The 26,493-nt window shown below is 38.1% G+C and overlaps 2 protein-coding genes across 6 annotated transcripts; one reads left to right on the top strand and one right to left on the bottom strand.

Annotated features, from left to right (window-relative positions):
* Window positions 1-208: 208 nt before the first annotated feature.
* Window positions 209-22,001, bottom strand: LOC113664862 (copper-transporting ATPase 1). 5 transcript variants are annotated; one of them, XM_027180484.2, is made up of 18 exons: window positions 21,242-22,001; window positions 13,536-14,622; window positions 11,337-11,546; window positions 10,834-10,997; window positions 9,726-9,964; window positions 8,682-8,847; window positions 7,764-7,874; window positions 7,296-7,562; window positions 6,590-6,823; window positions 6,106-6,240; window positions 5,788-5,976; window positions 5,433-5,615; window positions 4,734-4,947; window positions 3,890-4,066; window positions 3,344-3,486; window positions 2,515-2,718; window positions 1,743-1,963; window positions 209-1,145 (listed from the first exon to the last, which is right to left on the bottom strand). In XM_027180484.2, exons 1-18 carry the CDS (start codon window positions 21,269-21,271, stop codon window positions 935-937), a joined length of 4,185 nt encoding a protein of 1,394 aa, XP_027036285.2. In that variant the 5' UTR covers window positions 21,272-22,001; the 3' UTR covers window positions 209-934. The 5 variants fall into 5 exon arrangements, with proteins under 5 accessions (XP_027036285.2, XP_089047720.1, XP_089047719.1 ...); XM_089191594.1 differs by lacking the exon at window positions 21,242-22,001 and adding an exon at window positions 20,201-20,533; XM_089191593.1 differs by lacking the exon at window positions 21,242-22,001 and adding an exon at window positions 20,024-20,224.
* A 74-nt stretch (window positions 22,002-22,075) lies between these two features.
* On the top strand, window positions 22,076-25,831 carry LOC113664907 (sequestosome-1). Its single transcript, XM_027180528.2, has 5 exons — window positions 22,076-22,432; window positions 22,704-22,826; window positions 23,167-23,787; window positions 24,127-24,281; window positions 24,786-25,831. The coding sequence occupies exons 1-5, from the start codon at window positions 22,267-22,269 to the stop codon at window positions 25,017-25,019; spliced, it is 1,299 nt and encodes a 432-aa protein (XP_027036329.2). The 5' UTR covers window positions 22,076-22,266; the 3' UTR covers window positions 25,020-25,831.
* Window positions 25,832-26,493: the final 662 nt, after the last annotated feature.

Raw genomic sequence — 26,493 nt, forward strand, 5'->3', positions numbered from 1 at the left:
GCATACATGAAGTACGAAACAGTAGTTACTGGTGCACCAAAAGTGCTTTAGAGGCTTGGGTTAACTGAGGTAATGCTGAGCATGGAAATCTGAAAAAAGGGTGTGGCTCTGTTACACTCAGTAAACTGAAACAAGCTGGTCTTGCTGTGCTTGGGAATGCCAAGCACCTCACAACACTACATATGGCAGGTAAAGACAATTCAAAAACCAAAGTTATTAACATTTATTTATATTTTGTAAAATACTATTATTGACCCCTACAACAATTACAACCATTTATCACTTTATCGTCTTAATCAGATACTTGCTTTCAGCTCAATTTCCATTTTTTTTTCTTTTTTAAAAAATAATCTAAAAAACTACATACGATAACTGATTTTAGCAACAAACTTCAAGGCAGATTGGAACCAATAGTTGAATGAAATGACCACCGTTCAACATCTAAATGCATTATTAAAAAAATATGTCTGCACAAAATTTTAACTTACATTTGTTCGACAATAATTGATCAAATTACCTTTTAGCTAGACTACCCTATTTCTGGATTATATATGTTCCCAAATTTCTTTTTTTTTTTTTTAGTTCTTTATGATCAATTTTAGAGTGAGAACCTAATGGTAACTAATACGTTGCGACCATAAATTTAATCTACAAGGACAAATCCCCATTCACACAAAAATCAGAACCCCCTGTAAAGCAGCCAGTACAAAAAGGAAAAAAATTGAAAAACGATCGACGCTGACAACAAAAAATATTTCACCACCACTCAAAAGTCCATAGTGTCAATGAAAAGAGAAGACCTGTTAGTTTTCATTACATATAGAGACTATCAAAGTAAAATGACCTAATATCTTAACTTATTTAAATTACCATTTCATATTGTTATTATAAAACTCTTTATTAATTCGTAGACGATGTTGTTGTCATAAGAGAACTAAGCGTCGTCTGAAATGAAGGACATTTTCGTCAGTTTTACGGGGTCTCGAGAATTTTTTCGAGATGTTCGTCTGAATTTCTTGTTAGAAAAGCCGCCTTCTGGTTGGAGGTCTAACGAGTCATTAGGAGCCGTGTTCAGCATGGTGTAACCAGACGAGAAAGGATTCCTTGAACCTATTACACCTTCTTCAGCCTCAGGTTTCTTGTATCTGAAAAGAGAGTAGATCATTCGATCAGTGAACATCAAGGTTTCCACAAATTCCGTATCACTCGCGCGTTCATTCCGCATCATGGAAGCCGAAACTACTATAGAGGTTTGTCTCATATTGTTTACACGTGACTATACATGACAACAGCCACCATTCAAGAAACGAGCCCAAGCTCCTTCCTGGTCCTCTCTCTCGGAATGATCGAAGACCAGACCCGAGAAAACAGCGGAAATCGAGCTTAACAACGGAACTAATCAACACAAAGGCGCGCGTAGTTTGTACCACATTTAGCACAAAGGTAAGGCCTCATTCCAAGGAAGGTTCAAAATATGTAATATAAATGAGGATTACTGACTTATCTTCCATGACCGGACACTTTGTACATAACTGAAACAGAACTAGGGCAAAAGCTTGGCGTGGTTTCTCGTCCCGTTCAAACTGGGCGTTTGCCAGAACAGGGCCTAGGACCAAAGCTCCCAATCGTAAAAATACGTTTGTGTAAATGAGTTTTCTTTAAAATTTTCAATGAAAGAAACCTTAGTTAGTAATCCCGAACACGAGACTCTAAACAATATCAAACCAAACTAAAAAACTTACAATCTGAGCATCAAAGATGACCCAACAACAGATACAGAAGACGCTGCCATTGCAATACTTGCCATCCAAGGCTTCATAACGACGCCTAGAGGTTCAAACGCTCCGGCAGCTAACGGGATTCCAATCATGTTGTAGATGAGCGCGAAGCAGAAGTTGATGTAGATTCTTCGGACTGTAACCCGTGAGAGGTCGATAGCGACGGCTACATCCATGAGATCACTCTAAATAAACAATAACGACAGCAACAGATGAGGTAAGCAATTGAAAAGGACTCGAGAGACGTCTGAATATTGCTCAATGATAGTTATCTCCAGGATAATATATATGCCTATAATTGCCTATCGCGTACAGAAGTATTGGAGTAACTCCTTTCGTATGATTTAATTCTAAACCTTTGGACCAGAATGTAAAACTTGCCTCTTGCTGCTTTAACTTTCCAAAGAAATCATATGAAAGAATTTGGTTTGGTAGCAACATGACTCTTCCAAACTGATACTTTCTCTTTCTTGGGTAATGTCTCGATATTGAGACGCAAAAAAAAAAATTAATCGCGGATTAAAGTGGAAAGGGGTAGAGTGAGAGTCGAGACAGCACACAGCCCAGTGACCCGGCCGGGGTATATTCTGATATTAAGTGATGTTTTGATTTTAAATATAAGGCTCTTTCGGACATTGCATCTACCACGAAGTTATTCCATTTAAGAAATAGTTAAAAAATACTTTCCATAGCAATTACATGGAATGGAGAATAAAGACGCTGATCAAACAGTTACCTTAATTAAGACAACATCAGCTGCCTCCACAGCGACATCTGTACCAGTGCCGATAGCGATTCCAACATGAGCCTGTGCGAGGGCTGGTGAATCATTGACTCCGTCACCCACCATAGCTACAATAAAACCTTTGTCTTGAAGCGAACGAATTTTTTCCACTTTGTGTGAAGGAAGAACCTCTGCAAATACCTGCTGTATCCCAACCTGTGGTGAAACAAGGAAAATTTTAACCATGCAGCACTTCCAACTTACGTATGATGATGAATAAAACCGGATGTGCAGAGCGGCAAACGTAATATATCAGCTACTAATATTACAGAGCTGGAGACAGTTGTTTATTTGTCTCGTCACGAGTATGAGTTCCCATGAGGAATCGAACCTCACGCCCTAGGAGTCCACGCTCTGACGCTCTACCACGTAGTCAAAGAGATTCTGAAGTGAGCTGCGTCATTAAGAGGTTTACATGTGACCCACGTCTTGCATACTTCTAGGATTAGTAATTTCGAAACCGTCATGTGAAAGTGTGTAGATAGAATAAGAACGATAATGATTCTAAAGCTTGGTAAAGAAACAAAAACAGATGTTTATTCGTCTTATCACGAGCGAGGGACAAAGCGTTGTCTTATCTTATAAGTATGATGAAGAGCAGTTTTTGAGTATGATGGTAGGAGTTTTCCTGAAAGGGTCGCTCACGATCAGCGTCAACGACCCAAAACGACAAAGAAACAGAAATCAGGAAGTGTACAGCTCAACTACACTCCTGGGCGAAAATGAATGTTTCAGGTTGCTTTGGACATACGAAAGCGAGACAAATCATCTTGCAACTGACCTGCTTAGCGATGGCGAACGCCGTCTTCTTGTTGTCTCCAGTTAACAGCACTACTCTTATTCCCATTCTTTTCAGTGACGCCACTGTTGCCTGAGCCTCCTGTTTCACTGTGTCAGCGACCGCCATCATTGCTACAAGAACACCTGAGGGAAAAAAATTCCGGCGAATCAGGATTGAAACTATGCGAAGTCGGAGGGTAAAATGTCAGCCCGGAGACTTATCTCGAGAGCGCTAGTGCACCCAGCGAGCTCGTGACTCTCAGAAATTTGCAAGAATGGTGCACTCGACGAGCTTTCTGTTCTGCCGAACAATCAGAAATTTGCACGACTGGAGCACTCGACGAGCTTTCTGTTCTGCCGAACGATCAGAAATTTGCACGACTGGTGTACTCGACGAGCTACTGACTCCTTATAACTACTCAAAAATTTGCTCGAAAATCAACACGAGCGAAATTTTTCCACCACTTAAGAGGTCACTGCGCAGTCGGAGAGAGTGTGCACTTCCGCCAACTAATCGGGCGACCTTTTCCTTTTCTCGAGTTCTTACCATTAATGCTGATGAGTACAGCGGTATGTCCTTTTTCTTCATGCTCTTGCATGGCATCTTCCATCTCATCAGTAACCTCTAAGCCGTTCTGTTGCATCCATTCTCTGTTACCAATAAGCACTTTGTATTTAGTGGGTTCTTTGGCAGCGTAACTTCCTTCCTTTGCTTGGCTCTCTGCTGTAGAAGGGGAACCAGTTTTCAAATCATGATATGTTCACGAAAAAGATTATTACGCAATGCTTCAGAAACGACACGTATCCAAGCGGGTAAAGAATTGGTGAGCGAAGAAAAAGTAAAAATAAGAACAAACGGTTACAAGGCGACAATGTATTTGATGCCCTTCACTCCAGCTGTAATCCTTATTAACAAAGGTGAAGTTGAATAAAAAGACTAATACATAATGTACTCTTGCAGTAGGACTGAAATGCCAGGAGACTGTCGCCGTGAAGTAAAATTTGTTTTAGTGCGACGAAATACTGCAAACGGAAGTTCTCCTTCACTTGGGAATGTTCTGTATTGAGAATGATGCTTCTTTCACTGCCATTGCAATTTAGAAGGGAAAAAAATGGAATTAAGTTTTGGCGGAAAGAAGTGGCCCTTACACAGCCAATAAAGACTGACATCCAAGCTCCCTAGTAGCTGATTGCACAAGACCACTCGCTACCTCTGCTACAGTATTCTTTCACCACAAACTATTTCATGATATGACTACTTAATTAACTGATCAAAGGCCACCACTACATCTTACTGGCAATTGGCCTTGAACTGCGTAGGCTAGCCTTTTGTGTTTTTTCTTTGCGGCCACTTCTTTCTGCGTTTGATGTAGGAGTTACTGCAACCTTACCATTATCACTGCCACTGATGACTGATGTTGGATCAGCATCTGCACTCTCGTCAATCACAACTCCGCTAATCTTGACGGTCAGGTTTTTCCGGTTCTTGTCCGTAACAGTCTTGGGCTTAATGATGTCTTCGACACCGCTGACCGCACAGGTCAGACCGTACCCTGGCACTGCCTTGAACTCCGTACACTGACCCAAAGTTTCTGTCTGCAGCTCCTGTTGATGACATTATGGTCAGCAGTGGTACTAGTTGTGCTCTGATCCGAACTCTAGGCCAGCGGAGACACTCCATAGAGGGATCATTCAAAACATCACAGTCGTCCCGCCCCCCACTTTTTCGAATCAGCAAATAAACATACACAAATAACGGAACCAAGTCAATTGGTTACCTCAAGCAGCGGGCGCCTCTAACATATCCGTAAATATCTAACCCTCCAGTTTTGTAAATATCACTGAAGAAGATTTCGCACAAGCTGTCGACACTGTCACCGACAAAATATTTTTTTCAAAACTACCCTTGTGCGAACAGTTTAACTCCATGACCGGCTCCAAACCATTTGATGTACTCCGTAAACAATAGACAAGCTTAGTTAACAGTGCACTTCGGTCCAACATTGTTATTCCTGTGAGTTTCCCCTAGCGCCTATTTTTTGCCTTTTACATACTCAAGTTGTACTTCTTGCTTCAGTTTTTACCCTTACCTGTTTGGCGTAATTGGTAATGGCTACGCCGATAGGATGTTCACTGTGATTTTCGGCAGTGCCTGTTAGCGCCAATAGCATTTCCACGCTGCACTGGGCTGGTTTGACAAACAGCGCTGTCTTCACCACTTCAGGGGAGCCGCGTGTCAAGGTGCCTGTCTTGTCAAACACTACAGCATTCACCTGCAAACAAAACGTTTTTCGACTGAGTTTCTCCAAACAAAAGCCAAATTGATCCCAACGGCCAATCTTCAAAGAGGTTTATATCGCAAGAAGCCAATGAGAACTAAATGTAGAGATAAGCGTACTCCCTAAGGCGCGAGAAAATACCTGCGCACAACTTGTCTGTTCTCACCTTGTGTGCGGTCTCTAGTGGTTCGCCTCCCTTAATCAGTATTCCATTCTGAGCTCCAATACCTGTACCCACCATAACAGCAGTAGGGGTGGCTAGACCAAGAGCGCAGGGACACGCAATGGCCAGCACAGTAATGCCAATCTGGAAGGCGAAAGCGAACACAAACTCTGTCTTATTATCCTGGTCCGGCTGTGGAAAAACAAGAACGGTGATAAGACACTTCTTTCAGAAAGACTCTCCTTCACACAGCATAGACCCACGTTTCTTTAAACAGTTGTAATACTCAAGAAAAAAAGGACTTCTTTAAGCAGTACTTACGTTGAAAGCCTTTCTGAGCAATGTAATGTCAACAAATCCAATAATGAGCCAGATAACCCAGGTCACAATTGAGATCGTAACCACAGTGGGAACAAAATACGCTGATAACTTGTCGGCAAACTTCTGGATTGGAGCCTATAAATAAAAGAGAAATGAACCAAAGAGGTTAGATAATGTGACGAGAAAAAAGACAAAAAATAGGACATTGCAGGGAAGTAGAACCAATGACTACCCTTCTTCTTAACCAAAGAAGCTCCTAGGGTGTTTTTGGTGAGCTCGGTCATTTAGCAGGTCTCAATGTGACAAGCTAACAAAAGGCCAGAAAAAAACTCTCATTCACTTTATTCCGTCCTATACATAAAGACAACGAAAATTGAACTAACATAGAGTTTGGAATAAATTTAGTTTTCATACTTCTACGGCACCTTCGCACGAAAATTACTTGCCTTCAAATCATTACAAAATTGTAAAATTTCCACCGTACCTTAGAGGTTTGTGCCTCCTCTACTAATTTCACAATCTGTGCAAGCGTAGTGTCCTGACCCACGTGGGTTGCCTCCACCAATAAGGAGCCGTTTTGGTTTATAGTTCCACCAATCACGGAGTCACCTGGTTTCTTGATGACAGGCATGGATTCACCCGTGATCAGAGATTCGTCAGCGGTGGATGTACCCTGAAGAACTTTGCAATCAACTGGTATTTTAGCTCCTGGAACAACCTGAAAATATGAGAACGAGCTTTATTTTCATATAGCATTAATTTATCGATCACATAAAGAGGAGTTGAAAATCGCACCAAACATCGGCAGTGAATTGATTTTTTTTCCAAGGACGTCCAGAAATAATTACAAACAAGCATTACTATCAAGGTTTTATATAACTTTGGGAAACTGAGGTTTACTGAAACAACAACAAACCAGTTGCACTCAAGTCTGGTTAGTATTCAACTAGTCATCGATTAGGTGAAAGAATGACGGCCGGCGATAGGACAAGGACAGAGAACCTCGCACAAGGTTTTCAATGAATTTATTACCATCCACCTCTCTAGTAGAATTCTATTATACAACAGTACAAATGTCTCTTAAGTAAAGGTTCTGATTACTTCTAGGGAAGACAAATTTCCTTACACTAAGCTGAAAATCTGCCTTCAAAATGCAACAAGAGAAATGAGAAGTGTTAGAGCCTGTGTACCTTTAGTACATCTCCACGCTGGACCAGGTCAACATGAATGACTTTCTCACTGACTACGTTCATTGTTCCGGGTGCCAGCTGGACCAGCAGTGCATCCGAGGGTTGTAAAGACAACAGTTTGGCCAGAGCCTCTGATGTCTTTCCTTTGGCGACATGCTCCATCCAGCGACCAAGTGAGATGAACACCAACAACATAGGTGGGGTGTCAAAGAACGTCATTGGACTGTGATTACTCTGTTCGGACATCGCCACGGTAACGACAATAATCTAAGAGAGAAATAATAAACAAAATGAGAAAGAGAAGGAAAGTTTCGAGGATATTTTTTCAATTCAACATTGTGATAAACTGTACCATTAGGTTTGTGAACATCACTAATCTTATAGCCGCTTTCTGGGAGATCTAAATTAAACTAATTCACATGTAATCAGATTAAAATTAAGTTTACTTTACGGAAGATCAGTACTTACAGAATAAACATAAGCTATTGATGTGGCCAACATAATCAGTACGTCCATGTTTGTGGTCCTGTGTTTAAGAGCCTTATAAGCTGTAACATAGAAGTACTGTCCACCAAAGATCTGCAAAGGTAGAACGTGGGTAATGTGAGACATGTTACGGATGTGCTGGTTCAGTTTTCCCTGCATGTCCTGAGCTAGCCTTTCTTATGGACAAAGTGAAACACTGTGGGTTATGCGTGACATAAACTAGTAAACTTTGAAATGGATTGATCAACTGACTGAGAAATACTCGTTGATTTCCCGCTTAGGGTAGTCAAAGCGGCATTTTAATTTTTTTTTTCCTTCTGGCTTCCGTATTTTCAGTGACATAAATTATTGGATAGAAAGTCTTAAAACAATCCATTAGTAGTTTATCATTGGTTATGGTGACAAGAGGATAAAGGGGTGACTTTTAACCCTTTCACTCCCATAAGTGACCAAGACAGAATTTCTCCTTACAATATCAATACAATTTCAAGCAAACAAGTGATGAGAATAAAGAAAATATTTGTTATAAATTGATCCAATACCAAATTCTCCAAACTAACATCACAAGAACTGTATGGCAGACAGTAAAGAGAATTACTAATGAGATCATTGGGGATGAAAGGGTTAAAACAGACTGTGATGCTGCATCAGTGGGGGTATAGGAAGAAAATTTGGTGTTATCAACTACGTCGATAACGAAAAGAATCTCTGAGGCTGACGATTCGAGCATTGGCACTTCGTCAGAGTAAAGCCTTAGGGTAAAAGGTTACGCTTTGACGAATGGCCAACGGACAAAATGCCGGCTTTAGAAACTATTGACGGTGGCCAATTTACATTAACAAATCAGTTGATCATACCGAATTATACGGCGGCGATAAGTGATGGTTACACTGCGCTCACCTGAACTGGAGTACACAAGATAAACATTAACAAATTCTCCAAGGACAGTCCAGGTAGCACCATTTGGTTTGGTCTCTTCTCAAACTCATCCAGAATCACATATGTAATAAATATGATGAATGTTGGTACTCCAAAGATCAGGGAAAACAAAAATGAGCGTCTCCATCTAAAAGCAAGAAAAAATAAGTGTGTAAAATGTAAACAATGAATACAAAATGTCTAACTTGACTTTGGAAATTAACAATAATAGTATGGCGAGACAAAAAAACTCACCAACAATAGACAGAGGAAACCGAAAAAGACAAGGGATTAAGTTAAAGATGAAAAAGATCGAAAAGGATTCCAGAAGATAGGCTTGAAAATGTTTGCGCTACATGCAGCTCAAAGGTAAGGGAACCAAAAGATGAGTGGGCGATTAAGACTTGACGCAGACTAATCTTGACAGACGAGCAGACGCATCTCTTCTCAGATGTGTCTGCTCGTAATGAGCGTGTAAGAGCTAGTCGATTGTTTTCTGTATAATAGAATGGTCATTGTTTATTTCAGTGGACATTGTGTTTTTGGGTAAAAACTGGTGGTTGAACTGCACCGAATGTCTGTCGACCGTCTGAAGTGTCTCTCGGCTGTATTTGTTTGTTCACTGCTATGGCCCTGTCAACTTAAAACAGTGTTTGCTCACCAGAAAATTTCATCAAGGTTCGCTTGCTACAAACAACGCAGTACCGATGGGCGTATCATAATTAAAAGAAAGAAGAATGTCTTTTAAAACTGATTGTTATGCGCTTAATAACATTCATGATATCATTTTCTCGGTGTTTGCTGTGACGCTACATTCAATCTCATTTCACTGTGGCCTCTCGCCAGCGCCCTGTGCTAAAAAAAAAATTAAAAAATAAAAAAGTTTTCTTGATTGAAGAATCAAGAAGGTTTGATACAGTTTAATATATGAACTTTTCATAGAATGCTTAATGGAGCAGAGAAAAAACATTTTTTTTAGTACTTGCCGTGACAATTTTCAATAGATGCTTCAAATCTAAGCCTTACTTGCTTATTTCCTTTGAGTGATCTATCCTATCCCTTTTCTTGTCATCGTTGTCCATTGATGCACTAAAACCTAGAGACTCGATAGATTCAATAATGTCCCGTGGACCTGTTGTTTCTGTGTCGTACACAAATCGGCCACTGCTCGTTGCTAATGCAACTGATGCCTTCAGTATTCCTTTCCTTTTGGTGAGGTTTGATTCTATTAAATGAACACACGAGGAGCAAGTCATGCCTGTTATCTGCAACAAGAAGAGAAACAGGACATTATATCCCTCGTATCACTGAACTAATATACAAGTTGTCAGAAGATAAATACAAATTAACACGGGTCTTTAAATGCACGCGCGCACGATGCAAAACTTGTCCTTTCATCCATAACGTCGAGAAAATATCGGGATCCAAGCGATCCATTAAGATCACTGATGACTTCACCTGTATCTCCACCAATGTCATTTAATTTGCTTTTATTGCAAAAAGTTGTATATCGACGAGACAGGAAGACGAATGACGGCGATTCTGAGAACACCTTCACGACGTAGAAAAGGAACGACAAAGACGCATCCAAACCATTTACTAGACACTTAGGTCTCCCAAATAATTCTAAGCAATACAAGGCAGTCTGATTCCCTTCCTTACATCTAGGTAATTCGAAAAGCTGCAAAACTCCACAACAAAAATTCATCACTCAAAACAGCACTCTTAATCCCCAAGGAATTAACGAACGCTATTTAGTCAACCATGTCCCCACCAATAGCATAGCTCCATGTTTCTGGACATAAACCATACACAACCCACAATTCCTCTACTCGCTCTGGCAAAGGGCTTGAAATTCTTTACGGTGCCCAATTTACTTTATCAACTTAGTCGATCAAACCAAACTATCTTGTTATACTCGTCCCTCATCGACACAACACAAAGGTTTCCTGTACTTGTAAGTGAATATAGACAACAGCTTAAGTGAACAATTAATGTGCATCTAATAAAATCACACTAATCAATGCATGTTCCTTTTGGATCCTTTCTGATACATGGCTGACCTGTGATTTAATCAAACATAGTTAAAAGGCTGATATATTGAACATTGCAAATACAATCACAATACACTTACATTTATATCAACTGTACCCTCTCCCTGACCACCTTGATCCAAAAGTTCACAACCGTACCCCAAGCCCTTCACATAGTAGATTATTTCTTCTGGTGTGATCCTTTTCTTGTCAAATTTAACTTCTGCTTTCTGTGCTAACAGGCCAACAAGTACAGACTTTATTCCTGTGAAAAAGTTAAAATGTTTGTAAACAAAATTTGTATTTCAAAACAATCTAACAACATCATACAAAGTCTTCTTCATTTAAAAAACCCACAATTTTACCAGAAATAGTGGCCTTTCAAAGCAGTTATTAGCATCTCAATTCTCCTCACAGTATTACTACCAAATCAAACATAAAGGTTAGGAGAAGAAAAGAAATAATCAACCTCTAAAGAAGCTAATGATTATTCAACCAATTCTCCTTGTCAATACCTTTGAAATGCATATAGAGCAGTATGGAGAGTATGCATCCTGATGTTAGGGAGTCAGGGCTCAAAATAATATCATTGGAGTTGGCTCACCTTTCTTCTTCATGAGTCCTTTCTCGATGCTTCCCACACAAGATGCACATGTCATGCCTGTAATGAGCAGATAAATCTTCTCTATATCTTCTTCACCCAGTGATTCTCTGCTTCTCACAGTTTCCATGTTACTAAATGTCACCTCCCAATCACCAGCCAAATCATGATTGACAGCCTTAGCACCCTCTTCATTCTTTGATCTCTCACCATCTGACAACAAACCAAAAACCAAAAAATTAAGCTGTTACAACTTACATGTAGCTGGCAATTTCAGTTGACCTAAAGTTTTGAGTATCAAGAGCTAGCTTAGAGAAGGGGGCAGGGGGCAGTACATCTTTGAGAAGGGCCGGGTATAGCTCCAGGGTGGGGGAACATTACATATTTGAGGAGGGCTTGGTAGAGCTCTGGAGCAAGAATCCCCTTGATTCTCATCTCAGGGTGTAAAAAAATTATTGTTCTTGTTGTTTTCCTTTACTAGTTGTTGTTGTTAATGTTATATTTTTGTTGGTTGATTAGTGAGATTTACCAGTCCAATCTTCAATTCTGAAGCCCAATGCAATATCTACCTTACTTATAATTTTTACCATCATCATTACAAGAGAGAAATATATGAAGTTCACTGAAATTTTGTTAATCTTCTATAAAATGCTAATGAAGCTTGCTAAGGATCCCAGCCATTGTGTAATTGTATCTCATGTAACATCTATCATGTCATTCAAAAGTGATGTTAAAAATACAAATAACTAGAATGAATAAACAATGTAAGATAGATTTGTTTGAGAGAATTAGCAATCAGAACATATGGCTAGTTGGGAGAATAAAGTATTTGAACAAACATGTTGACCAGACCACAAAGTTAACCCTTTAAGTCCCACTAGTGACCAAGACAGAATTTCTCCTTACACTATCAGTACAATATCAAGCAGACAGGTAATGAGAATAAAGAAAATATCAATTAGGGGATTATTTGTTGATCCAATACCAAATTCTCCAAACTAGAATCATGTAAATTGTATATCAAACAGTAAGGAGAATTACTAATGAGATCTTGGGAGTTAAAGGGTTAACCACTTACTTTGCTATGAAAGGCATCCTTCATAAAAGTTCAATGTTGAAATCAATCTCAGGCACAATGGAAATAACAAAATACCCTTTGACCTTGCCAAAGAAGAAACATTTCCATTCTTTAGGGGTCCATTTCACCACAGGTTATTTTCGTTATGATTCAGTTCAGTGAAAAAAACTTTTCTTGTGTCAACTAGTGCATCATAAATATTCATCTTGAACTCAAGCTTGTATTTTTTATAAGATATGACCCTTAAATCTTTTTCAAGCCACTTGATTTTGACAGGTACCATGATGATAAATTCTATTATTCTAAGATCCTTACTAAAATGAGAGGATTTGTCTTCACTGGAAACTTGATCATTTTCAAGAATGAAGGATCAAGTTTCAAAGATTGGGTTTCAAGTTTGATGTTTTAAAAAAATAATTGAAATTTTATTCCCAGGGCATTGACAAAAGATTTCAAGAAACCAGGTCACTTCTAGCACAGCAATGGTTAACCACATACAAGAAGAAGGATAACATCAACTGTAAGATCTAATACTTGTGAAGAAACTAATTTGCATTTGGAGAAGAGTAACTTTGAATGTCACTAAGGTGTAATTTTGTAGGAATAAAGGGGTGCTGTGTTAGTGGAGGTTATTCCAAGATATTTTGGTTTCATCAATTGAGTTTACAAAGTAAATTGGCCCTTGTAAAGAGTTTCTAAAGCTTTCAAAATAGAGGAATTGTAGGGTATGCGTGGTTTCTATAAAGAACCATGGAGTTATTCTTTAAAAGGCAATCTCCTTACATCTTAACCTTTAAAAATACATGTAACAACATGCCATAACCAATAACTTTAGCATCGATCTTTTTAAACTCCTGATTGATTGACAAGAGCAAAGCCAAGTTAAGTGACCCAATACTGAAAGATCTGATAGTCTGAAATTAGAGAACCACTCCCCCACAATTGATAAAAACACTTTCTTGAAATGATTTTGCACCTATTCATTTATTCATGGCCAAATGGTAAGAGTATTATATGAACTAGTAAGGCAGTTTATAAATGGTGAAGTGGTTTGCCTCCCACCAATTTCATTGCTTCAATTGAATTAGTTGCTTCACTGATTTCAGTTTTGTTGTCACTCTTACCTTCAGAGAGTGTAGCATCAAATCCCATGTCTTCAATCCCTGCACGTAAATCTTCTGGTGTTGTCACTGCCTCATCGTACTCAATAGCAGCTTGTTTGTCAGCAAGAGAGACTTTGATATTCTGTACTCCTGGCTTTGTAGACATGGTTCCCTCAATTGTTTTCACACAAGACATGCACGTCATTCCTTCAACACTAATCATCGCCATTCGCACATCCTTATCAACATTGCAGACACCATCCCCAATCAAACTTGCATCAAATCCCATGTCCTCAATAGCTTCTCTCACTTGCTCCCCTGTGACTTTTCCAGGTGAGTAACGAACTTGGGCTGTCTTTGCTGCTAGGGACACTGAAATGGACTGAATGCCAGCAAGCTGGGAAATGTTTTTCTCAATTGTCTGTACACACGAATTACAAGTCATACCATCAATGTTTATCATGACTGTCTGGACATCATTTGTTAAGGGAGGGGTGGGTGAAGGCGAAGACAAAGCTGCCTCAAAGCCCATGTCATCAATGGCCTCTCTCAGCTTCCCAGGGTCAGTCATGGACGCATCATAAGTGATGGTCGCTTCTTCATTCTTGAGTGAAACATTTACAACTTGTACACCAGGTTGCTTAGACATTCCTTGTTCAATGGTCTTCACACAAGAGTGGCATGTCATTCCTTTCACAGAGATCTTTACCTCAGTATAACTCTTATTGCAGGAATTTTCCAGGCTTTCAATCTCCTTATTGTCCATTTTTCCATCCTCAGACAGAGCTATTTCATGTTGTGTCAAAACATCCACAATGCGCTTCAAAGATGTTTCAAATCCCATTTCCTCAATGGCATTTGTTAATGCCTTGCCACTGGTTTGCTTTGGTGAGTACATAATTTTTCCTTCTTTTTCTTCAAGAGACACTTCAATTTGCTTGACACCACTTAAATCAGAAATGTTTCCTTCAATGTTTTTAACACAAGAATTGCAATGCATGCCTTCTATGCCAATGTATGCAACTCTTAGTTCATCATCACTAAGTTTTGAAATGTCTTCCCCCTCCTCTGGAAAAGATATCCTTCCTTCTTTATCTTTGATGGCAACCTGTTCAGAAGAAAGAATAAATTATCCCTTGTCAACCATTTAATACCACCTTATTGTGCCAATACTTTCTGCAAATTTATTGAGCACATTTCATCAGACATTATTTTCATGATTTAGAAGGACAATTAAGCAGAAATTAATTAAGTTTGTGAAAGTGGAGAACCCAAGTAAGCATAGTAACAGCCAGTTCAACTGTATGGACGCTTTTGAAGTCACAGAACAACTACTCAGATCAAAATATTCCCATGATTATCTTTCACCCACTTAAGGTTGTGTCATACATAACTGACCATCCTATAATTGCACAAGTAACTGAGCATTAAAAAAAATATTTATACAGCATTTGAATGGTAACAGTTCAATACTTTTGATCATAATACAAGCCTTTGGCAAATATACATGGACACTATAATTCATGGTAGGATATTAAATTCTTGTGGCTAATTTTTGTGGTAATGTATTTTTGTGGGACTTTTAGTTTATAATTTTCAATCAAATTGCAAAAATTGCAAAACTGAAGACTCACCAAAGTAGTAACAATAAGGTCTGTGTAAGAACAACAAATAATCAGTTTTCCTCTTAACTCAATAGATGATCCATATTAACTAGTTCTAAGTCCTTTCATACTTCAAGATAGAGTCCAAAAAATCATTTCCTGCCTCAAGAAAAGGCATCTAGGGTGTTTAAGTTAAATATGGCCCTCTCAGCACAATGAGGTTCCTACCCCTTAGCCTAGTAAGAGCAACTGTACTTTAGAACAGGTACATGTAATATCAACAGAAATTTAACTCCCAGATAACACTCAACCTAGACCTGTGACAAAGCCTGGAGACTGATATACACAATAACAACAAAATCAGAGATAGATCTGGCATATCTATTTTTATAGCAATTTTTTCTCTTGTTCTCTCAACTATACAACTGTACCTACCATACAGGAAGATATTGTAATTGTAAAGTTAAAAAAAAAGAGCCCCACATTTATAGGCCGGTAAATTTTAAAACTTAAAGCCATCAAGTTCTCTTGGACAACAAAAAGTACAAAAAGACTGGCAATAAATGTCATAAGATTTGACACTCGTTATGAGAGGTCACAAAAGGATCCCACAAATTATACTTCTGCTTGCCAGGATAGACAAAATTTAGATCAACAGGTACAAAAACATTGTTACAGGTACTTTCACTAAAGAAAATATGCCTTCTTGAAATTCTAAGAATACAACATGCTGTTGAAAAAGGTTTCCTAAGGTCTGCTGTACTCATTACTAAGGGCTTTTACATCTGACAATGACATCAGCAAAAACACTCAAGAACAAAACCACACTGAAATGGTAATAATTTCCTTTCTTTTTCTTAAATACACCTGAGTTGCCCTAGAAACAGAATTAAAACAAAAACCAAATACACAAAAGAAAACTTAGTTGATATGAAAAGCTGTCTTTCTCCTTCATTCATGCACTACACAATATCAAATTATTACAGAGGACAACTCTTAAAGATAACTTAAAAGCAAACTTGTAATGTGTAAAATATGGTTTAAAACCCTCGTGTAAGAATTTGAATATCTTGAAAGGATAAAGAAATCCGTATTTACACTGATAACATCCAAGTTTTCTGAGTTCATGAAAATTGCCACAAAAACATGAAACACCACAAATCATGAAAACTAGAAGAGTGAAAATCAAAGTTTCCCACAAACTTAAAAAAAGTAACTTCCAAAACCAAATATTTAACAATGTGGTAGCAGGTTTCCGGTCAAAAACCTTTTAAATTCACATTATCACAAGGTTATACCCCAGGGGGTGCAGGAAATAAAAATCCAAATAGTAATTCCATCTTTAAAATACAGAGAACATCAGAAGAGAAATACATGAATTGGAAAAAGAAAATCATCAAAAAGGGAATAGGGCCAAACTAGTAGGAAATAGCGTCTAACCACAAAATCTCAGTTGCCTTAAACTACCAAAAATTATTTCTTATACTTTACAATTCATTTATCCTCATATAACCCCCAAAAAAATGGCAACATTTCTAAAAATTTCTGAAATAATCATGCTAAGTGTACTCAGTTGAACCACACTTACAAACTACATGTATCTACCACAGAAAAAGAAACATCTGGCTCTTTAAAATCAAACTATATCCTCCTCTAGTGTACTGAAGATAGATTTAACTTACACATTTAAATAAAGAAGCAATATTAGACAACAACAGATAGACAATTCTCACCAGAAAATTGAAAAAATTCAGAAGACTACCTCTTCAGCATAAAGCAAAAAAATAGAAAAGATTGCTATTATCCTTTGGCTCCCTGAATCAAACTTGAAATGGCTAACAAAAAGGACAGTATGTTGTCTTGTGGTGAAGGAAAACCTGACAACAGGCTAAATATTGGCTTTTAATTTTGACAAATATCCCACCATTGAATAAGGGGCAATTACATATGAAACATGAATATTTAACTTCGTGGTGAGATACAACCATCTGTGTTGATTTAAGCAAGAAAGAAAAACAACAAAGTTGTGAATTCTTTTCAGAGACATTTGTCACTAGGCCTTTCTGGTAACAGTTCAAAGACATCATCCAAGAAATACAGCGTCCTTAATTGTTACTTGTATTCTGAGATAGACATAAAGGAAGGAATACTAACAATCAGAATAATTAGGAATCAGATAAATTGTCTGTTAATCAGATCATTCTTGAGAGACACTTAAATGAAAAATGAATAATAATGAGAATTCTCACCAAGCTATGACATAGATGAAAAGATTACTACAATTGCTAGCAGAATTAATTGCCAAAAAACTAAAATCCTGGTTTGAAGGCACCACTAAAGTTTAATGTTTTAATCTAATCGTTATGTGTAATGTAAAAAAGTTGTAAGCAGGTCACGACTCTTCAATGAGTTGATAAGGTAAAAGGCAGTTTCTATCTTAAAAAAAGTGACCAAAGAATCAACAGTAAAAAAAATTCAGATGTGTTATAAAACTATCAGCCAGTCAAAACAGTTAAGAAATCCAGGTGTTTAAGGTCTGTTCAATTGCATTCAAATGTCCCCTCAATTTTTTGTAAAAAGAAAAATAAGCAATGGTGACTTTCTACACATTGACTAAGCTTTAAAACGTAGACCTTTCCTTCTGAGCCTCTTGCTCACAAAATGAACTAGTTTCTCCAACACTTCCATATTTAAGGATATAACACTTGTATTCTGCTGGACTTGACACTTCAGGTTCAAATTCCCAACCCCACCAGGGCAAGGCTAAAAGTATCCCTCCCCTTAGCACAGACAATGGTCAAATGCCCAAGGGTTGACAGGGGAAGGGGAGATGTTCAAGCTTCAAATTGATCAACGCATAAATTAGGCAACCTCTTTACCACACTGTATAATGGCTTTCTAGGAGATCTACAAAAAAATCATTTAAAGTCAAAATAAAAAAATGTACTGTTAGGTGTTCTTGAAAAAGGAGAGAATTTGTTAAATGATATACAAAAGGAAGTCACTTGAATAAAATGCATGTTTAAAGAACAAAAATCTTCCTATTATTCTACTCTGACTTACTCTTTCCACACTTTTCCACTTCATGAACTATATGCTATCTCGTTTTCTCTCGTTGTGCTGTTTTTATTTTTCATTCATCCTGGATTCTTCATAATTAGCTTTATATAAACTTGTCCATATAGACTAATATTGGCTACCCACAGGCCATGTCAATTGTCTTCAGAAAATTTGCATTTATAAAGTTTTGTTATTGACCATGCAGACCAAGCCACTAATTAGATGAGCAAAGGGTTTACAAATGGAATCTTAGTGAACAGAACTAAAGATTTATCACATGTGATATATCTTTATCAACAAAACTACAAGTTTCAACTGAGGAGAAACAAACTGAAAAATAGACTTCTCTCATGAAGTTCATGGTACACTACAGAAGGATAATAATAGGGACTAGTAACAAACTGCAGCCGTTTTGAAACTTCCTAAATGTTAAAAATGACAACAAAGTCATTCAATTTGCTCTGGTTCACAAGCCTATTAATTGTTCATCTGTTATGCTTTTCATCATTACCAGCTGTACATCTCAGAAATCTGATGAATATTTTTAGGGATGTAAAATAAACATCCAAGATCACCAAATTCTTTGGTTGCTGCACTGCATAAATGTCCAACCGAGTCATTTTCTTTTTATTCACAGGTTGAATATGTTCTCCTGTAAAGAAAAATCAATTTCCCCAATCTGTATTTCTTAAAAAAAAACCTGATTTATATGATCAAGCATCCATCTTAACCACTAGTTTGCCCAAGAAATGCACTCACAAGTGATAATTTATTTCTTGCTATATGCGAACCATTATCCCAAACGGCTTAAATTTCTCCCAACGGGTTTTCACAGACATCTGAACTTCCAAAACTGTTGTTTTGTTCAATTCTAATATGTTATAGTGATTTCATAAATGTTGAAATGCTGCATGCTTGATCGATCTGTATATTTAAATTACTCAATTAATTGATCCATTTTTACTAACTTCAAGATCATCCCCTTGTGTGTTGCAATTACGCATGCCTTTAGATCAGATGTTTCAGTATCTGAAAATATCTTAGAGCATTTATAAGACTGTCTATATGCACCAGAATTAATCATGCGAAACTAGAATCTTCATTCTCCTGAAATAAATTGAGCTTACGAGTGTGTTATGCTCATACACCATGAAACTTGGTTGATTGCCATTATTTATCTAAAAACAGTTAAGGTACATGAGCTAAATTCGAGGTACACTTTGACAGTTATCAAATAAACAACACATTTGATGCTGCCATAATCTCTACCAAGTTGAACTTGTGCCCATTTAGTTCATTAATCATTATAGGAAACGCACGTACAACTATTTGCATCACGATCAGTAAATCAAACGTAGCGCAAAAATGACTTTCAAAATCCATCCAAACCTCCATTTAGACTTAACTTAGCCCTCACCTGAGGATCCATTGCGCGGAGAAACCTTGGTCGCAGGATTTAGATTCAAAATTACCGGACCAATTAGGGAACTTCAGTAAGCTTCAGCTTATTTCCCTCAACAAAAATTATCGCCGTGCCCAAGGAAATAAGTGTCTTGATATTCGAGGATTGGGTTATTCGCTCTTATGTGTGATGGATTGTACTAATACTCCACAAAATAACAGAACAATTAACATTGGATTTTTCACGTCGTAACGACGGAGGAAATGTTTTCGTCACGAAAAGAAAGACATAACTCCTTCCCCTTCGGCTGAATCCGCCATCTTGATTCGTGCTTTCACAACCGGTCACGTGATATGAGATTTTTTAGTTCTCATGGATTACTTATTACTTATCAAACCCTGAAATGTTTATTTACTTGTGGAAATTACCCAAAAAACACTTACCCTGCTTCATTATGCCCTCATCTTTAACATGTGACATAGAACTTCGAAGAGCGAAGTACTTATTAAGTCTCTATTTTCATGTAATGAGATGCAAATAAGTGGAAGTCTGAACACTTCATGCTCACAGTCTACCCCTTCCCCCCAATTAAAGAAAAGAATTTGAAAATAAATACTCACGTTCCAATATAGCAAACGAAATAAGCCGCCTCGAAATACGCTAACACTGACAAAAAAACTTTCCGAAAGACAGTGTTGGAAACAAAAGCCCTCCAGAAGCCGTTAAGGGTCATGTCATATCTATCCGATATTTTTAATTTTCAGAATGTTCAGTAGTACAGGGTTTCAGAAGCCTTCTAAATCAACATCAAAACTTTTCGTTCATTTGAAAGAGCCGAAAATGAACGTAGATAAAGAGTTCTTTCGAGAATAGGGCGCGGTCATCCGCTCGAACAGGGTAATCGTTTTAAAAATTCATAGTTGTTGTTTGTGTTCCACTGAATGCTTTTGTGCACCTAAACAAAAATATAATTTGCTTCTTATAAGTTACACATCAAACTTAGAGAACAAAGCTGGAGGTCACATGTCAAGGCTAGTATCAACCCTTGTGAGCATTTAGTTCAAAGTCTGCGACAGCCATTCAAATTTCATCAGAAAGTGAATGATCTAATTCCATCATCGCTTGACGTACTGCAAATTTATTTTAATGATAAATGATTCGCCTCGTGAACATGATTTCAACCCTTTTCGTTACGATTGATCGACGCTATTCAAAATAAATCGTAATTGCGTGACATAGAAAATTAATGACATGAAGTTTTTATTTTGCAAGTACAAAACGCTGTCATCTAGTCAACGCAAATATTTCCGCCACCTAACCATTTACGAGTCATGCTTCAAGTCCAGATATTAAGGGTTATCAACAATATCGATCAGTTGGCAGAAAACTGCTGTGAAAATCAAATTTCAAAAAGCATCCAATAAGGAAAGCAGAGTGGGTGTCTGAAATCATGACTGGGAAACCTTTTGTATATTCATGCTTGTGTAATCCATGCCCGTTTTATATTAAGACAAGCGTAATTAAAAAAAAATCATAAGTCACCCAAATGTAAGAATTATCTTATCCAACTAAACCCATTTTATGATTAACTAACATTTCGCGCAACGCTACATTTGAATTTAACTTCTAAAGTCAGTGTGATTAATTTCTGTATCCCTCACCTTGTTATCTAAATATCGCTCAGAAGACATCTCATCGAGTTTCACCAGCGAATGTGTCTCGTTTCCCGCTTGAAAATACTTATTCCTCACCGAATATCCAAAAGTAAACGAGAGAAGCGCTCATCAGTTTTCTACAAGGAAGTTCTGTGAAGTAATAGGATGAGAGGTAAAATTATATTGACGAAGATCCAAGGAGCAAAGGCGCACAAACCAATGGAACACAACTACGGGTGTTGTATTTGTGAGTGCTTGTCTACGTGGCACGTTTTGTTTCTCTCTCACGGCCCGTCCTAATTTGGACCCTTAACGTAATGCTGACTCATCGTCACATGACATACCGCAGATGCACCTCTCATATTTCTAGTGGAACTGGGTACTTCTCTCATTTGGGGCCTGGATGCAGATAATTTTTTCCCAGGTCTGGTCCTCGAACATAATATTCCTTGTTCTCGAAAGAGAGACCAGGAGACTGATTTCCCGTACAGCAGTTGTTTTATCGAATATTGATCAGAATCACCTCTCTCGTTTTTGACGAGTCTAGTCTTTCTAAAATTGACGGTGTGTATGATGGACAAGCGGGACGTCGGCGAAAAAAATTATTCTGTCGTCTTTTCATCAGGACTTCTTTGGACTCATGCCACGAATTACGTCGGGGAAAAATACGCCACATACTAAGAACATTAGAGAAAATGTAGCACGCTCAATGAACTACGGGCCTTCTTCCCTAGCCTGCGAAGGGTGGAGATTGAAACCCGCACGGAGCCCACACGGCACAAAAGTTTCCTATCTCCAGTTTTCCCGACCGAGCTCAGGTGACGTATACCATCATCCTTTATTTACAAACACCTTCCATTAATGACAAGGCAGAAAACTTGCTGACAAACGTATTCGAACGTTTTTCGAGCACATAGGATTGCCTTATAAAACTCACAGTGACACGTGGTTTTCATTTTATTCCTGTGCAAGTGATCGATCAGTTTGTATCTGTAATTCTCACTGTATTCTAGTGGAACACAAGAAAAGAGATGGCCCTCTCGGTGAAGGCATATTTGAACCCAGAAACCAATCAGCAAGAAATTCGTCGTTTTGCTATCGACGAAGGTGCCTCGGCCAATTTTGCCTATTTGAGGCAGAAGATCGAGCAGGTCTTTCCATCCGTCAGGGGCAAGGTGTTCAAATTGTTTTGGAAAGGTAAGATAATTGGTTTTCTGTTAATTCGCTTTGCACGCTCGATCTCTTGTGACTGGAAATGTCGAGTTCTCTATGTTTTGTACCAGTACAAGTTTCACTTAAAAGCTGTTTTCTTAAACAGGGACAGATACAAAGTTTGGAAGAACAAATTTCCTAAAGATTTTAACCAACAGACTAAAGGATAGAAGGGCCGATGCCAATTCTTATATCTGTTTTTTATTCCAATGTTTTGTTATGTAACTGAATGTACTCCATATTTTTCTCTTCGTAGATGCCGACAACGAGATGATAACATTTTCGAGCGATGAAGAGTTGGTGGAAGCATTGGGAAGTATCAGTGGCGATGTGTTTCGTGTGTTTGTGAAAGGTGGTGAACCGGACGCCAGTAATGATGGTAAGATGTTATACTTTTTCCATCTGTTTGTTTTCCAACTGACCGATCGAAAAAACTAAGCCTCGAGCTTACAGTCGGATACAATTATTTTTTCTTGCACATTCATCAAGAATGTTTTCCATACAGTAGGTGACGTGGCAGGTCCAACTAAGTAGGTGTGAAAGGGAAATCTTTTTGCCTGATCATCATGAGCCAGCAGTTACACTGAATCCCGTTTACTGCCAGTTAAATTTTTCTTTTCGTCTTTACTTTTTTCTTGTGACTGTTGACATATTTTTATAAGGATAAACACCAACATTATTAAATTTGCATTGATTCTGTTGACTTTTATATTTTTCAGAGGACTCAGCTGAACAACAGGACTCTGACACAGCCCACCCTGGTGTGGTGTGCGATGGTTGTGAGAAGCACATCTTTGGGATCCGGTTCAAGTGTGTGATTTGCCCAGACTTTGACCTTTGCATGACCTGCGAGACTAAAGGAATGCATAAGGAACATGAGATGCTACGTATTGCAACACCAAGAACTCCTGGAGACAACTGGTTCCGTGGCTTCAACCCATTTGGATTTGGTCATCCACCTCACCACCCCCCACATGGTCACTCATCTCACCACCCCCCACATGGTCACCCACCTCACCACCCCCCTCATGGTCATCCACCACACCACCCCCCTCATGGTCCTCCTCCTCCTCCTCATGGAATTCCTCCCTATCAATTTGACTTTGGACGTGGATTTGGCCCATGGGGACGTGGATTTGGCCGTAGAGGGGGCCGTGGTCGTTGTGGCAAAGCCAGAGGCCGTTGCAACAGCGGAGGAAAGAAATGTGATCGCCATACAGAGGCCAACACTGGAGAGGTTCCTGTTGGACCGCCCTTTCTTCATGCCGTTGGAGAGACGATTGCGTCATTTCTTGGGCCTCTGGGTGTAGAGGTGCACACATATGCAAGTACTGAGGAAGGTATGCATTTACAGAAGCCTTGCACATCAACTGGATTGCTTGACTTCATTAGTATAGAACATGTTTTGATTTTGGCTAGAGGTTGTTATAATTCCTAAATCAGTGAACCAATAAAAAGTTAAGAGTGTTATGAATTAAATTTTGGAAACTTCCTGTGGGATAAATAGCCTTAACTTTAGGATTGGAAAAGATGATTTTGTTCATAGCTTTGGATACTAAGGAATAACACTCACATTCTTGCATCACAGATTTCTGGGAAATGTTTAAAGAAACAATTAATTGTGAATGGGGAGGAAATGCTGTGTTTCTTTAATGTCATGATTCTGATTATGAATGCAGATTGTTGTCAAGGCAGATGTCAGGAAAGTGACCAACAACCTACTGCAGATACTGGTCCTGCTGAAGAATTCACAGAACGAACAGTTAATGATGGCATGAATGAAAGTGCTCCAGGAAATGTCACACAAACAAATGAAAAAGAAACTTCTGCAATGGTGAGGAAATCACTTTGGGACAATTTATCACAATCTAACATATTTTCTTGATATGAAAAATGGATTAAGTTCACCCCTATAAGTGGTGGTGCATGCTGAAATACTAGACTTGGGAGATGCCAAACCCTGTGTTAGTAAATTTTCTTAATCATTACAGCAGTACAACTCCTCTTCATTGTAACTGCATGACTTGGGTTATGGTAGGAATCTATAAATGACAGGAAAATATGTTACATTCAATTTGCAATGATCTGTCAAGCATGCGTTTTTGGGTTATGTGGGTTTCCACATCCCAGTGTTCTTAAATAACAGCAACTGTGCATAATTTGAGGATGGAAAAAAAAAAAGCATGACCCTCCACTTTTCAAAGTACTTTCTGCCACCCCTTAGATCTGAAAGGGACTTACCCATCCATGGATGGGGGTATGTGCTGACATATTTGTACCTCATGGAACTGCCAGCTGTAATTACTTGAGTATAAATAACCTAAGTGTGTTTTTTTAGGATGTCCAGCCTCCAGAGGAGTTTGTTTTGGTTGATGAGAATGCTGAGACACAAGAAGGAGCCTCTGGAACAGTTGATGAAGAAGTCCCATCTGACCCTCTGGAGGTAGCCATAGCAAAGATGCGTGCAATGGGATTTGAAGATGACAGTGGCTGGCTGCGACAATTGATAACTACCAAGGATTATGATCTCAACAAAGTCCTTGATGCCATGCAGTTTGAGGGGAAGAATTGATGGACATCTCACAGTGCATCCTGCTTAATATGTAGCCAATTGTTGTTGTTTTTTGTGTGGTAATTTTTCAGTTTAATTTAGCATTTACTAAATTTGTGGGAATTGCTAACCATTGGAATCATGCATATGAAATGTCAACTGCATAGAACTGTTTCAAAAAAATTAGACAGATCTGGTATCTGGGAGCCTTCTGGAAACTAAATGATTGTATAGCCAAGTGTATTAAGTTTTAATTTTTAAGTGACAATTACAGAAATTTAGAAAAACATTTTCTGGTGCCTTTTGGAATAGAGGCCTTTTCCTCTCAGGATTTGTAATTTCTTCTGCTCTAGTAACATTGAGAGAAACATGAATGGGAGGAGAAATACCTTCAAGACCAGTTAAGTGTTTGTGCCATTCAAGAGGTTCAATTTTTTTTTAAAGTGAAAATTATCTTTTTTTCTAGTTCCCTCATAAGATTACCAAATAGTGCTTGTTACAGTTAATTGCCAAGGGAGGAGGCAACTTCTTGCTGCTTTGTCTAAATTTGAAGTTGACATTTCATTAATGGCCTTTCATGCGTTCAAAAGGTGTTTTGGATTTTGATGAGTACAATTCCATTGTACAAAAGTTCCTTTTTTTTTTTTTTTGGAGGTGAATCAAATTTTGAAGAGTGAAAAAAAAAACCCATTGTAGAAGGGTTCAAACTATTAGAGTGAAGATTTTGGTTGTGGTTAATAATTATTCAATGTGCTTGATGGTTGTGTCATGTAACTGAGCAGTAATAGCATTGTAATGAGCAGTGATTTGAAAATAAACTTCTTAAATGATGATTAATGTTGAGTGGTCTTGCCTACAAGTAGCATGGTTGCATCTGAATATCGATAAAAGCCCAACATCAAACAATTTTTTATGGGGCACCAATCCAGTCAATATTCCCTCAGTCTGTATTTGTGTGACCTTGTTCACTTTTTATACATTCAACTTTTTACCTTTAATATGGTCAACTAGAGTTTTTATGCAGTCAACCTTTTACTTTTAATAAGATCACTTTTCACTTTTTTTCACCTTGACTTCACCTACTGTGAAGGTAGGCATGATCTTGGAATTGGTGCTCTGTATCAGAAGCTTCAAGACACTCAACACTTTGCTCTTGCGCTTCACAATCAGGTCAAGACCACAGTCATAAACAGTTGATTCTTTTAGTCTGCATTTTACCCTTGGTCTGCATTCTTCAGTCTGCATTTTACCTTCAGTCTGCACTTTAATAGTCTGAAGTCTACATTTTACACTGACCAATATAAAAAGTATAAAGTTGACCATAAAAAAGTAAAAATTTGACCATATGAAAAAAGTTGACCATGTAAAAAAGTCAACTTTACCATATAAAAAGTAAAAAGTTGACCATATGAAAAGTAAAAATTGATCTTATTAAAAGTAAAAAGTTGACCACATAAAAACTTTAGTTGACCATATAAAAAGTTGAATTGACCAT

The sequence above is a fragment of the Pocillopora damicornis genome, chromosome 13, assembly GCF_964200805.1.
Source record: "Pocillopora damicornis chromosome 13, jaPocDami1.2, whole genome shotgun sequence".
Taxonomy (NCBI): Eukaryota; Metazoa; Cnidaria; class Anthozoa; order Scleractinia; family Pocilloporidae; genus Pocillopora; species Pocillopora damicornis.

Bases quoted from the DNA above. Each gene is read 5' to 3' on its own strand.
- LOC113664907 (XM_027180528.2), top strand. From the start codon at position 22,267: ATGGCCCTCTCGGTGAAGGCATATTTGAACCCAGAAACCAATCAGCAA. The intron at 22,827-23,166 runs GTAAGATGTTAT...TATATTTTTCAG, and splicing joins ACCGGACGCCAGTAATGATG to AGGACTCAGCTGAACAACAG. The intron at 24,282-24,785 runs GTGAGGAAATCA...GTGTTTTTTTAG, and splicing joins AAAAAGAAACTTCTGCAATG to GATGTCCAGCCTCCAGAGGA.
- LOC113664862 (XM_027180484.2), bottom strand. From the start codon at position 21,271: ATGTCTTCTGAGCGATATTTAGATAACAAG. The intron at 10,998-11,336 runs GTGAGCCAACTC...ACTTTTTCACAG, and splicing joins AGGACTCATGAAGAAGAAAG to GAATAAAGTCTGTACTTGTT. The intron at 5,977-6,105 runs GTAAGTACTGCT...GTTTTTCCACAG, and splicing joins TGCTCAGAAAGGCTTTCAAC to CCGGACCAGGATAATAAGAC.